This window comes from Rhipicephalus microplus, chromosome 6 (assembly GCF_043290135.1).
Source record: "Rhipicephalus microplus isolate Deutch F79 chromosome 6, USDA_Rmic, whole genome shotgun sequence".
Lineage (NCBI taxonomy): Eukaryota > Metazoa > Arthropoda > Arachnida > Ixodida > Ixodidae > Rhipicephalus > Rhipicephalus microplus.
The window spans coordinates 107716189-107731134 of NC_134705.1; the positions used below are offsets into that span (position 1 = coordinate 107716189).

At 42.0% G+C, this 14946-nt stretch overlaps 1 protein-coding gene across 3 annotated transcripts in view; it reads left to right on the forward strand.

Annotated features, from left to right (window-relative positions):
* Positions 1–14946, forward strand: part of LOC142765419 (uncharacterized) — a 179839-nt gene that overhangs the window by 33264 nt on the left and 131629 nt on the right. For all 3 annotated transcript variants that reach the window (XM_075866403.1, XM_075866405.1, XM_075866404.1), the window contains exons 3-5: positions 1511–1531; positions 4433–4480; positions 8380–8418. In XM_075866403.1, the coding sequence (XP_075722518.1) occupies positions 1511–1531; positions 4433–4480; positions 8380–8418 (108 nt within the window). The remainder of the gene's footprint in view (positions 1–1510; positions 1532–4432; positions 4481–8379; positions 8419–14946) is intronic.

Below are 14946 nucleotides of genomic sequence, written 5' to 3' on the forward strand. Positions count from 1 at the left end.
CTTGACGTCAGAGCAAGACAAGATGTGACAATTTCAAGAGCCGCCACCGCCCGGATGACGACGTTGAAGCTGCGCTTGAGCTGCTGCGCACGTTTTATCCTGAGCGCGAGAGACGAAGCATCCGATGTTTATGGTAGTCCATGTGCAGGCGACTATAGAATAAAGTATGTGTATTTGGAAACTCATCGCGCCGTTGTACTAGTGGTGAACCGGTGATCAGACGGTGACATTGTACCATTCTACAAAGCCCTTATGGCCACCATCACTTCTTTCATGTCCGTGGCATAGATATTCAGCCCCGCTCATTCCGGCTGGCCCCGCCCAACAGCAGGGCTAGGCAGTATTGTGGCACAATTGCATAGCAATACCATTTTAGAGAGATGAGACTTCAGCGTATCTGTATTTCTGTATCGAAATATATTTAAAATTGTTTTTTCATTTATTAGGGGAAATATTTTTACGATGTATAAATATATCACAATACAGGGCAGTACGCATATATTTTGTTACTGTTTTGCACAAGTAAAGTATTCGGTTTCTTAAGAGAAAGGAGTCGTTCAGCGATCATTCAGCTACTATGAGAATTATGGGTATAACATGCATTTGCTTGTTTTTGTGGTCACAGACGGCGAACACACTTTTGGATTTGTTTGGTGCTGCGTTCTGATGTTTTTTTTTCTTGAAGAAAAGAATAAACTGTTTTTCACTTTGTGACCCGATTCGAAACAGAAAGCTTGAATTGTTAAGGTGGGGAAGCGTAACTGCCGATCGTTAGCTGATTGTTGTTTAGTGACAAAACAGCTTCAAGCCGCGCGAAGCTAGAACTGCTGTGAAATATACGAAGACTAGGGAAATCCATGTCAAACGCATAATTCTCATGCTCGCTGAAGCACCATGCGCTGAAGCTCCCATAGACACTAGCGCCAGAGTTTCCTCTAGTGTTTATTTAGGAAACTCTATGCACTCCCTTATTGCTTTCGGGTAAAAGCCATTTCATAGGTCCAAGGCTGGACTTGTACACTTACCAATTTATTCACTTAAAAGAATGGAGAATCTTGTTCTGTATGTAGAAAAAAATAACATTTTGATGTCTCACCTTTGTCTTTCATTGTTGCCGTGACTGTGAAAGCAGTTACACATCGATGGCTAACTACTTTTTCGCGTGTTGTTGTCTGCGGAATTTGTTGCTCACTGCGCAAAAAACAGGCGAAAAAAGTATTATGCCTGGCGGAAAATAAACAAAAAACAAAGTTTGAACTGGGAACAAAAAGTTCATTTGATTGGAGAACTTGAGGGGATCAACCGTTTGTCCGGCAAGGTGCAACTCTGAGGATTAACGATTACCATGCAGATCAGCGTCAAAAAAAAGGCTGGTAACGAACAGTGGCTTTTTGTATAATTTTGGGAAATTCACAATTATATTTGCTTTTTAATAAAAATTCAAGCTTTAGAGGAGTGTGTATTGATGTACCTTATATCTTATTTATTTATACTCCTGTCTTTTTTTCAGGGTCCACCCCTTCCAGGTCCAGTAAGTATGCTTAAAAAGTTTACATTGCGAAATGGTGCTACCTGCATGCACGAAATATTACAATGGCTAATAATTATTTGGGGTTGACGTTCAAAAACCAAAATATCGTTTTGAGAGACACCGTAGTGGAGGGCTCCAGAAATGTTGAACTCCTCGGGTTCTTTAACGCACGTGTACATAAATATAGGCACATGGGCCTCAAGCAATTTCGGCTCCCCTAATTTGCGACCGCCATGGCGGGATTCAATCCCGCGACTTGCGGGCCAGCAACCGAGTGCCTTAGCCACTAGACAACCGTGCATGGTTAGCAATATGGCACTCTATCTTCAACAAATATACCATTTAACTGGGGTGACTGCCGAATCGTCCTTTAAACCCACCTCTGAGACCAATACTTTTAGTAGAATGAGTGGCAAGCAAGTGTATATAATTAGGAAGCCTATACTAAAAGGCTCCATTCATTGAAATTCAGTATCTATAGGTAGGTTTTGCGAAATGAGATGCTCATTTCGTACGGTTAGATTGAAGACAAGAGTTATTTGTAGACTGTTTACAATACTCCTGTCCCTAATGAACAGTAAATACAATTCCAATCATATCTTTCAATGTTTACATAAGCATGAACGTACAATACTTTAACGTGGAACCATCGTCAAAAAAGGTGCAGTGGCGTCCCTTAATTTTTGACGATTGATCTGGACACTTCTAGAAAAGTTCTCAGCTACACGCATTTGAAAACCCTTTAGTTATTGCCATTTTTAGAGCTCTAATATTTTCGATAAGTCCACAACATTATTTAGGATTGTATGAAGGGTGCCACACCCAACATATTTTTAGTGTAAATATTTATGAAAAAACAGGGACGATACGATGCACCTCCTCTAAAATATGTTACAAGAAGTATTCATGAAGATGGCAGTGGTCGCGTAAAAATTGCACACCTTGTGTAAAATGGTTGCTTGTGTCCATGCTTTGGCTCGTACCTACTGCAGGTGATTGGCTCTAAAACCGACGGTCAATATAATGGGAACAATAGAACTGAAATTTCATGAAAGAAAAGGAATGATTCAGATATCAATCAAATAAAAATACAATAATAAAGACACTTGAATATAAGAAGTACATAACTAATAATTTACATGAATCAATAACGTAATTCCAAAGAACTAGATTTTTATTAGGAATAAGATAACAAGAAAACCTTCTTGTGTCTCCAAGAAAATCACACACTGCTATGCAGACATTACTGTTGCTGTGATCCAGAGGGAAAATTGAAAAAGAAAGAATGTCTTCAGAATTAAAGAAAATTCTTAATTTGATGAACTAAAGTTCTAAATGTTTTCTACCAGCTTGTGAAATATCTGCAAGTCAGCGAAAATTGATCAATGTTTTCAGATTCTTGACAAGAAAACAAAGAGGAGATGGCACCTGATCAGACCTGTATGAATAAAAATCAAGGGGAGAAACACTGCAAAGAAAGTTCGTGAAGCACACTTCCAATTTGCGAATTTGGCACCAAGTAATATCCCAAGCACAACAAAGGTGGCCGTATTCTTGAACCCATAGCCTAACTTTCAGAGAATTTAGAACGAAAGAATATTAACAAAAGTGGGACGCAATAATAAAGATAGTATCATGTAAAAAGAATATTACAGGACTATCTAGAGACAACCGCGCGAGAGCATCAATCATTTCGTTTATAAGTATGCCTGAATGACCTGACAACCATGCCAACTGCACTGTACTCAAGTGTTTAGGGATTAAAGAGGTGAAAGCTTTCCACACAGAACACTCGAAAAAAAAAACAGCTGGAGTTGTCGATTTGCATAAGGACAAGTCAGCAACAACTGCCTAATAATTCACAAAAATTCAGGAGAACGAGGCAGCTCGGACTCAGTCCCACAACAAGATAGTCGTCACATTAATCCATTTGGTGTCATTTCGGCGCCTTTTCAAGCGGTATCTTTCCAAAGCCAAGACGAGATCTACCGATGTTGGGAAACCTTTTCATGTTTGGAAACTCAACGTTAAGTGTATATAAAATACTGCATTTGGCTGGCCTATACATAATCACTGTTTTGTTCTTACAATTTCACCAGACCCTATTCATTGATGCTGTTCCTGTGTGATGATTCTATAAAACACTTCTTTTAGAATAGACCTTGTTGACAGCAAAAGTGAAGCTCTGAGTTCAGCAGCCCAGGTTTGCATACAGTGCAGCATTATCTCATGGTGGTGCGTGCTCGAGAACAGGCAAGCATGATTCAATAGCCTATATACGGAATTTACAGGATTACCTTATTTCACGACCTCCTCTAGTTTCTTTTTCTAGCCGGACAGAATTTTCTTGAATATTACTGAAACCATAAATTGATTGTCCATATTGGTAGTTGGTGAGCTTTCGTTTGTTTGGATTCTGGAGAAATTGTTCTCGATAGAAGGCCTGACTTTGTGAAATCATCGTGAGTCAATTTTTGAGAAAGCCCCGTGCTCAACTCAAGATGCCTTCTTAAAAGGAGGTTGACGTAGACGATGCCCCATATCAGCATTTCAAGAACTAAACAGAAATCAAGCAAGGTGAGGGCAAATAATTAGGAGTAAATCTCGATCATCAAAATGGAACGAGTATTCGTTATTGAGTTGGCATACCACTGGCACAAGGAAAAGCCAGTGGTTGAGCATCGTGCTAGTGCTGTTTCAATTTCTCCTACTGAATGGATGAATTTTTGGGGCGCTTCAATATTTCTGACCGTCCATGGCATATCAGCAGGAGGGTTGAAACGTCCACCGTCAATTATTTGCGAACAAACGCTAACGTTAACGGCACAATCCGGATCATCGTTCTCTTATTTTGGAAGCAGGTTGGCGAGCACTGCACGCACGTTTTCTTTTATTTTCCAGCATAGGTCACCCCAACTTCGTTTACCTCACTCTCCTAGCAGCATTCCGGTAAGTGTTATCCAAACTATAATATCCTTGAGGACCAAACAAAGCACTACATAACATCAGCTTTTCTTGCAATGCAAGCCAGACTCAAAAAACCAGAATAAAAAATAACCGTAAAATCCAGCGAATTGTTTCAAATATTCTTCGCACCTCCCCAATATTGCACTAATTCTTGAAGAAAGCCATGAAAATTAAATATGGCGAATATCCTAGCGCTACACGCATTTCACATTGGAAAATTATTTCAGCATCCCTATCTAGCGCATGCGCATTGTTCTCGCATGTGAAGTAATGTAACCATGCTCAAGTCTTGCTCCACCAAATAGGCAGTATATGCACACTGTCCATTTCTTATAGGTGGCAAGCTGAACGATTCAAGACCGTGCGTGGAGGAATCTCAACCAATTTGTTAGCACAGGTAGAAATTGGTTTGCGGACCTATAGCCCCAGCCTCTTTCAGCGAATGAATTCCTGCGCCACGTTTAAATCTATATCATACGAAGATACATTGTGAAATCATAGAAGCTCGCCACATAAATATTAGCCCCATGGTCAAAGGAAATATTTCAGTTCAGTTACGCTGTCCATGGGTGGTGCTCTGCAACAATATGTGTGCGCTACAAAACGCTACATTAAGCTCATCGACGTGATAAAAAAACTACACTGCGACATACTATGACCGCAGCCGATTTCGCAGATTTGCAGCTGGTGAGGACCATTGGTGTTGCACGGGTCCAAATGTTTATCAAGGATATGGTGTGCAAACGTACTACGCCATCGTCATTGGTTCGGCTGTCAGTGTCACAGGGTGGTTTCTGCAAGGAAGCGGAAGCGTATAACATGCAATTCAGTAGCGTTTATGTTACAACCATGCTCAACCTCTTGCAGGAACTACGCAATGTACTGCATTTTGATGTTGCAGCTTCGATCAGCAGGATAGAAATATGAATATCAACAAAAACACGCACGTATGGTTTTCCTATTGGTGGAAAATTCGGCGTGTCTAAAATTTCTCCAAAAACGATGTTCTTGAGAAGGTGCCGCTGAAGTACAATAGAAGTTAGCAGAGAGGCGGGAATTGTGACCATAACGGCACGCTTCTTCACACGAATACTTGCGCTCCGCTTACCGAGCTGAATCTTCTTGGCGGAATGAGGCGCATGAGGCACATTATGTGCAATATTTGCGATTCATGCAAGGCACCACTTAAGCTTGCTGAAAGTTAATATACATTGAACAGAATCAAAGTTAAAAAAAATGTGAACAATTTCAATACTTCAGCTCTGAAATGTCCCTCCATTGAATATAACGAAACCAAATAGATAGACTACGTAGGGTACGCACGAAATCAGCATGCAAAAATTAGCGATGATTCGTTGCCAAACGACTCGCTGAACTGAACAGACGCCTTGGTAGAATATTTTAGACGGCAGAACGCTCCCACGTGCAATGCACATATATACCCTGCAAAACAAACCGGTAGGTAGAATACGTGGTAGCTCTGTTGGTACAACATCGCAGAACAAAAAATCTCAAGCAACAGCAAAGGCCTAAGTTCACCTCCAAAATGACATGATTCATTGCGCCAGCCATTATTTTTCCGGTAAAAAAGAATGTAAGCAAGCGTAACGAGTGAGCACTGCAAAGTGCACCAGAGAACTCTCGTTAAATACCTATAATTTCATTGCGCCTTGTAGAAGGTTGTTGAAACAAAATATGGGTAATGTGAATGAGTATTCTGAACAGAAAATGCTTGGGATGAATTTTGTGTGGTGGTGTCATAGCCCATTTGTCACGAAAGGTTCCGTCTGAATATATAACAATGTCGTAAATCCCTGTGCGATTCTAAAAGGTAATTTCAGTAGGCACTGACGGGCGACGACAAGATGGAGTAGGACCCTACATACGAAGGCGAATGAAACTAAACAGTCACTTCATGAGGTGTGAAGTGAATCATCAATTTTGAGGGATTCACGTTCCACTGGCCTCGTCAAGCTGTCCATAAAAAGCTTTTAGCCAGTGAGCTTCTCCAGAACCTGTTTCTTTCTGGCAAAATAAAATGATTTGATTTTTTATTTGATTTGAAATTAAGCTATATTATTTTGTAAATGACGTAGTGGCTTTCTCTCAATATTGTGCCACATGAGTGTTCTTAGAAGTAACGTAAATATAAGCACATGCCCATTTCCATCAATATGTATGGTTCCACTCAAGGGCAACAACTCTATCTCTCGGTGATTGGGTCTAATGTAGAGTACCTTCAAAGCTACGCCGCCAGCAGAGCAGGTATCGATTGTGTAGAGCTCAATTCCGATGAAATCCTAGATAAATATTGACCAGGACGTGGCATAGTCCGTGTTCTTACTTCTTTCGGGCACTCTTTAATTATTTGAAATAAAGTGCAAAGGAACGCATTGTAGCCATTAGTTTGCGACGACCACCGCTTTTCGCTAGATAATTGCGAAATAGTAATTAGGAAACACACTCACTTATATACATATATGCTGTCCAACATCAGTCAGTCCAAATCTTCTGGTTTGGACATAACGAGCAAATTGTCACATTTTGCAGTTTCAACTTTGTCTGTAAGGTTAGTTCTGGTAACAAATATTTTTGTCTTTAAAAAATTGTACAGGCTGTTCGTCATATTGCTGTTTTGTTTGTTCAAGATGGCCATGGGCCCAGCATTTTCTGGGAGCATTTGCTCCCAGTCAACCGTGTCGAGATGTTCTTCAAATCACTTTTTGTTTTGTCGTGGTTTGGATATTTGAGCAACAGGTGATATACATCCCTGTCGTCACGGCTCTGCATAAATGCAACAATTTCGCACAATAAATTCGAAGTGGGAAGTTTTTTTTAAGACGTCCCTGTATTTGGCGATGTATGATAGCGTCGATAAGCCTCGGGAGCTCATCACTTAAGTCGGCTCTCAAAATTAAGATCAACAGCTTTTAGGATCAATCCTTTTCTTTTATCTGAGAAGCAGGCCCTATCTTTACCACAACTCAATAATCAGTAATAGAGCAACAATTAAAGTCATTGTGTCAATGCGGCTGATTTCGCGCACCAATCTTTCCTGCTTTGAATTTCCCTTATATCAAGATAAGCTTACTGCAAATTAGACCCAACACCAATCTTTCGGTGTAACTTGACTTGTTACGCAGAGCACAGACATTTCATGGTAAGTTCCCAACCATGCTTTTATATCTATACAAGTTTTCTGAACGAAGAAAAGTCTGGTTGTGTTTCTTCTAAAACTTGTTTTTTAAGCTTCATGGTTTCAGTAGACTTTAAAGTGGTTAGTTCGTCATGTGTGCTGTGAGCTAGTCTTTAAAGAAATTGGTAGTCAGTGAGCAGTCACGTGCTTTGTCAACATAATAGAACATTGCAGTGTGTGAGCTAGACTGACTCTATTTTGGTATGACATGCAGCTAATCAGGGAATCAAACCAAAATAAATTGGCATTAGCAAAAACAATTACCTGTCATTGACGAAACATTGTAATGGCTTTGCATGCGTGAAATCGCTAATGTAAAACTACGTACATAATACTACTTAGGCACAATGTATTGCATACTTTAGAAAATAAAGCACAGCGCCACCCAGGCAGCCTTATCCCACTATAGAAAGCGTACTTATGGGGCACCAATTCAGCCAGAAGAACCGTAAAGTTTAAATGATTCTTTTACTTTTTTAATTGCTTCAACTTGAAAGCTGTACCGTTTCCAGACACGCAGTGTGGATATTTATGCAACCTGCGCGAAAAAAATTCTTCTGGAATATATGAGTGATTAGACAATACTAAAACCTGGTGAATTGGGCTAACCAAATTATACGTACAATCCTGCTTTTGTGTGTACAGGCGTTACTAATTCTACGCTTCCATTCTATATTCTTTTCAGCCTCTACCGTCTTTAAGCCCTATTGCTAATCTAAGTTGGGTAAGTGCTTAATTCCAAGACAAACTACATTATTATTGGGTTTCAGAGCTTACTCTTTGAATGTCTACCTGGTATTAGTGCGAAACCTACTCACAACATGAAAGCCGACAAGCACACTGGTATTAACTACGTAAGTATTCTTATATGAGGATATATGTGCTAATACTTAAAGCAAGCAAAATCAAACAACGCTAAAGAACACGGCCATCGAAAAAAGCATATGTTTAGGTGTCTATAATCCACAGTCATGCATTCTGTTCTTGCGCATCGTGTGAATATTGTCGCAAGCTATTGTCCATGTTTGGCGCCACGGCACCCTGCGACAGGGTTTATGTCATAATAACAAAAAGACGAGCGTGTACAAAAGCAGGCTGCCGTCGGGAGGACTTGTTTGCATGCAACATTTCATGAAGAATTGTCTTGCTACAGTCGCCATTTTTTACCTGTGTTCACTGATATCTACACAGGTTTCATCTTCATACAGAAGTTTTCAATGAATAGTAAATATAAGTTTACATTTAAAACATATGCCTAACATTTGCTCTCTCTCTTAGTAAGTTCACGTGGGGATTACTTCTTAGTGCTAGTGCGTTTTTTCAAGGTAAAAAAAGGCGTCGTTGCAAATATGTTTTTTTAAAACTAAGCAAAAATTGCGAGATGTTATGTGATAAATAAATAGGTACTGAATTTTTTCAGTGAATGCAGATCCTTGACTACTCATGACTAATGGTTTCATGAATGTAGAGAGTTTTTCAAAAATATATTAGTGACAATACCGAAAAACAGGAACGATTGGGCAAGACAAAGCGTGCTGAGGCATTTCGCTCGAGATCAGGTGTAGTCACCGCCTGATGGCTGCTGGCTCAACTGCACGTTCTGTTGAAGGCTCCCCGCCGTCTCCAGCTTGCTGCGGTTTTTTTTTTGCATGTCAGCGCACCTTCCGCACATATTCTAAGGCAAGTTTTTTGAGACGTGCCTGCACCATTTGAGCTACTTGTATGCACGCTGTGCACAACACAGACGTTTTCGAGAGTGCAAGGCGGTATATGCGTGGTAGTAGGTCAGTGAGTGCGCCTGTCGAGAGTGCTCTGCGTGGTTATCGCACTCTCCACTTCGAAAAAGCCTTCCAATGTGCTGTTTTCTGGTTCAATGACAAATCAGATTGCCCGTCGTCTGGTCTTGGACCTGATGGCTATCAAATATTATGAGAATTCTTTGGCTCAGGGCTCTGTAGAAAACAAAAATAGTTACACCATGTCCCGCTAAAGAAAACTATGCGTATATGCCAAGCAGTGGGCGCTAACGCTTACACTTGCGGTGTCATTGACGCTCGCCCTCATTGCGGCATTGCGCAGGAGAGAAACCTGAAAAGGCGCAAATTCAAAGCCACCTAGAAAATTCAAGGCTCCACACGGCGGCGTGACGTCATGATAGTGCGATGGGCCTACAAGTTGGCTTCACCACGCGTGCGTGTCGAAAAAATTGTGGCTTCAAAAACCTACCACTTTCCAAGTAATACCAACCCTGAGTAGTCAATATTTCATTTCCTTTCACTGAATAAAATGTATAACAGCCAAAGAAAAAAAAACTCTGCCACCTGAGTCAGTACAAAGGCCATCATGAAAAAATTGACATTCTTTTGACACGTTGCCTGCTTCCATCCATTGTGTGTGTCCTCAAAAGGTTCTGGGCAGCACTTGCCCGGTATGCTATTAGGCCATGTCTGCATAACTGATGGGCAGTGTTCATCATCACAGCACTCCCTTCTGGGAGCTAAACAGCAAACGATAGTTTTGAGGACTAGATTAAACTTCATGCACAAAAACTAATTTCAGGCTCAAAAAATAGAAAGAAAAGTACACCTAATATTCAGTTCGTCTTCGAACTTTTTTTGGTTCATTTAATGAGGACACTCCCACAAACAAAACGCTCCATTCATGATTTAAAATATCAGGTTATACAAGTAGAACGGGGTACAAAGCATACATACAGCTAAAAAAACAAGACATATACACAAATACTAGATGACAAAACAGTGGCATTTTTGAAGCTTTCAATGTTTTTAGTTTTCTTTGATTCTTCCCATGGGACAGCTTATCATTTTCTCTGCAGCGCAAATTGTTCAACAGTGTGTTCGCTGCAGCACTCAGGAGAAGCTGCATCACCTCCTCTGGTGTGTGACCAAAAACACGTATCTAGGTCCTCCATCTCTTCGAGGGCTGAAAGTACAAATCCCACAAGCGCATACTTCTGGCTAGAAAGACAGAAAAACTGTGTGGAGTTTTCTGCAGCCCTGAGCTTATCCATGATGATTTCTGTCAAAAGCATAGTATTCCCAACAGTGGCACGTGGGAACTTCAGCCCACTTCTAGACATGGTTGCGATTAGTGCATTTTCTGCGCCATCTACGTCTACATCATGCAGAACAAGGTTTTTTGGGCACGACGTGCATGCCAGCTTCTGCAAAGCAGCGTGCGCGCAGTAGCCATTAACATAAGTTACCGCTGGTAGCCTCGAGGCTTTTGCCTGAATGTCAGATTCTGACATGCAGGCACGAAATTGTCGCTGCAATGACTGCATGTCTACCTTCGCAGTTCTTTCTCTGACTCGTATATTTGCCTGATAAACACATGGTAGTTGGCCCCAGACAACTGCCGGTATTTACGAAACCGACCCTCCAGGCTGTCGGTTTGAAACTTTCCCAAGAGAGCATAAGGGAAATGAAGTTTTTCCAGGCAATATATGGCCAGTTCGTGCAAGGCTACAGTAGTGTGGCTCAAAGCAGAATGTGTTTCACGCGTGAGGCAGCCATTGTCACGCTTGATGCTCGCCCAGTGGTCGAGCCAGTGAACTACGGTGCTCAGGTATTCATTCGAGTTGAGGACAAGATGATGATGTTATTGGACCTTGCAACTCATCTCAAAGTCGCTGTTCTTTCTTTGTTGTCTTTACAATAACTATGTTCCACCACATTAAAATGGTGTCAATGTATACGGATTTTTCCTTTGCATGCTGAAGTGAAACAATGTTAGGAGCAGCAAATGTGGATGAGCTGAAAATCTTCAGGGCTAGCTTGACATTTTGGCACTCCATGTTTGAAGGATTCAGTGCTTTTTAGGTAAGCGTTGACACTACCTTTAAAGGCTCGTTTTTCTCAGCTTCGCGCAGCTGACTCAACATTTTAATGATGCTGTGAGAATTTTTGGTTGAGCGTAAGTACTTTTGGGGTCAGGGAAATACATGCACTTCCCAGAGTTGCGCTGTTGAGCCAGTTCTTCCTAATGCGCTTAAGCAAGTGAACAAGGTCTACTACAAAAAACAAACGCCGTTATGGAGCAGCAGGATGCTGCAATACAGTGCTGAGACTAGCGGGCTTAGCAAAGAACGAGATAGATTTACGGTTTATGGAGTTATTACCTGATATCAGTGCTGTGATCTTGACACCAGATGCCTGAATATCAATAATAATCTTCCGAAGAAAGTTATGCAGCACCCTTGCATCAATCTGTGCAACAGGTAAGATGTGCACAACATCTTTGTTCAAAGAATGCAGGCTCTGGATCATAAAGGCATGGGCTGTTTTTGCAGGGTTTAATGAATTAGCATCAGCACCTGCCACGAAGCCCGCCTTGTAATCAAAGTATGAATGGAGGTGCACTTCATCTATCATTACCGTTACAGTCCGTTCATGCTCTTTGTAGGTGTGCACAACCCGCTTCGCATAAGTAAAAAAAATAGATTCCTCTTGCTCTATTGCAGGACTTAATATGATGAACAGAGCCTTCTGATTGTGTCAGGGTGTGGCAACTTGAGTTTCATCGAACTTCTAAAGAACTTGTATGGGTGAGGACAAATTGTGAACAAAATGCTGGCCGAAAACCAATAAATCTGGATATCGGTTAGCGTTGCTTAAAAAAAGTTCAACTTGGCTTCTCACAAATTTTAGCACCACCAAATGCCATTCTTGCATTTTGCAAGCAACATATTCGTCACTCATTTCGTCCAGTAACGTTGATACCAACTGCAGAAGATTACGTATTTTAGAAGAAGAGTCAATGCAAATACTCTTCTAAAGCTCTTCAAGCATTTGCAGCTCTGCTTTCAAATCTCCTAGGTCATACAGCTTATCGGAGACAAGCACATCACCAGTATTGTTCACGCGTGTTTCACCAAAAAACACCTCTACGTGAAGGTCTGATGACACAATCACCGACGAACAAACTGCAGGTGCCAAATCCAAGAAGAAAACTTCCCGTCCTAGTTGATGATAGTCCAAACGTCCGAATTCAGAAAGCCTGGCAAAGCGCCGAGCAAGTCAGAGAAACAATCAATTTTATTTTGGCATCGTCTTCAGCTTTAGTCTGCTCCGAAAGCAGTATTGCCTCTTGCAAAGCAGCGGCTTCCAAGCGCAATCTTTCCTCTTTCTGCGCTTCTCGAACTGGAGCTTGTTGCCCCGATAAATACGCGGGGCACTTGGGAAACAAACTTAGAACTGCAGTTTGTTTCAAGCGAGCGGTTTCAGAGCAACTTCGGTAAGCTTTCGGTAACCTTTCCCAGTTTTGACATTTGTATAGACAGTCGTTTTCACATAGTCTGTTGGCAGGAAATGCTTTTCATAGAGCTGAAATAAAATAAAAATCAAGTGAGCATAAAACAGGACAAAAGCTGTCAATAAAACACTGGCCGATATGTTGAATGTCTCTGTGTCGTAGAGAAAGAAATAAAATTCAGTGCGTGCGTCACACTGGTTCCATTTGTAAAAAAAAACGTGCACGGTCAGTGAAAAAATTAAGCGTCGAAAGCTTTTTATCTGAGAACACCGAGCAACAACAGACAAGAGAACGCTTACCACTGTGTACTTCGTTGGAATGAAGTCCTTCCGGGAAACCGCCCTGGTCCACGCTGCCCGCATCGTTGGGTCAGTAGGAAATCTGTGCAGTCATACCGCCGTCATAATTTGATTTGCAATTGGGTGCACAGCAACAACCAGGCATTGTCGCATCGTTTGTTTCGTTCCAACGTATTAAGAACGACGCATAAAGCGTTGCAGCTATTGTTGCCAGCAACTGAGACAAATTCAGTCAAACATCGGACGAACCGGGTTACGTATCTATGTTCTCATAATTGTTACAAGATTATTTCCAGTTATTTCATCTATTTGTTTTGAATTGTGATCGTAATTATAAAAAAATGGCAGCATATTCACGGAGTAATTGATGGAGAATGGGGCGAAGCATCCATCCGTCCATTCGTTCTTGCTTCCGTCCGTCCATGCGTCCGTCTGTGAGGCCGTCCATGCGTCCGTTCGCTCGTCCGTGCGTGCGTCTGTTTGTGCGTCCACACGTCCATCTGTGCGTCCATCCCTGCGTTCGTCCATGCATCCGCCCCTGCGTTCGTCCATGCGTCCATCTGTCGGTGCAGCCATTCGTGAGTTCGTCCATGCATCTGTCTGTGTGTCCGTTCGTCCATCTATTCAACATTTCAAGTACCACCATCTCGCATATTTTCATCATATATTTCGCATATGCACCACCATCCAGCGGACATTCCAAGGACTAAACGAGAGGTGGCACACGCACACTTTCTTACGGCTTGCGCTTCGTGTCTACTTCCCACCTTTAACCACCTCGAGTTCACGGTATATACTAGTTCACTGTATTCATGGCACTGTGGCCCAACGCTCTCTAAACCTTTCTTTAACCAAGGAGGTTATGCCCAGCGGGTATAACGTAGCAACTCTTTCTTGCCAGATAGTGCTCAATGTCCATGCCAATGGCTGCTAAAGGGGAATGAGAGACAGGAGCATTCGACTTTTAGTTAACGCGCACGCTGCGAATTTTTTATTATTCAACAACGCACAGAAAAAATCTCTCACCGGCGCCACCTTGGAGGTCAAAGTGTGAGACTGGTTACACACTACGACTACTACTACGACTACGAGGAACGAACGAATACCGCTATAAGGAGCTTCGCTCCTAAAAATCATAAAGCTGAACGAGAATCGCCTTTTTGGTTCGACCCTACAATATTTTTGTCAAGCCGTAGTCGCCGTAATAGTCACGCTAAGCCAAGCCAACCAAGCAAGGACCAGCTGATTTGCGAGGCGCCCTGCGCGAGTTGGTGGCGCCGGCCAGCGCTGTCTCGCCGGCTCTCCCCGTCCGACACAACCATCTCACTACCGTGACGTAGCAACCTGAAAGAGGAGGGCGCGCGGGGGCCTTCTCTCTTCTAGGTGACTTTGGCAAAGCACGCAGTGATTGGCTGGTGTTTTCTAATGAAACATTTCAATTGCTGCTAATGGGCAATGAGACGGAGAAGACTCCAATGGGACACAGTGACCCCACAGTCCGCTTTTAGTTAACGTTGACGCTGCGAATTTTCATTGTTGAAGAACACACACGAAAACTCTTCCACGATCACTCCCTTGGAGGCCAAGATCCGCTACATGTATACACCGAGTGGCCAGTGATTCGCTGTGCAGCACGAGCATTCCGTTTTTTTTAATCAAGAGACTCTCTAGCAGACACT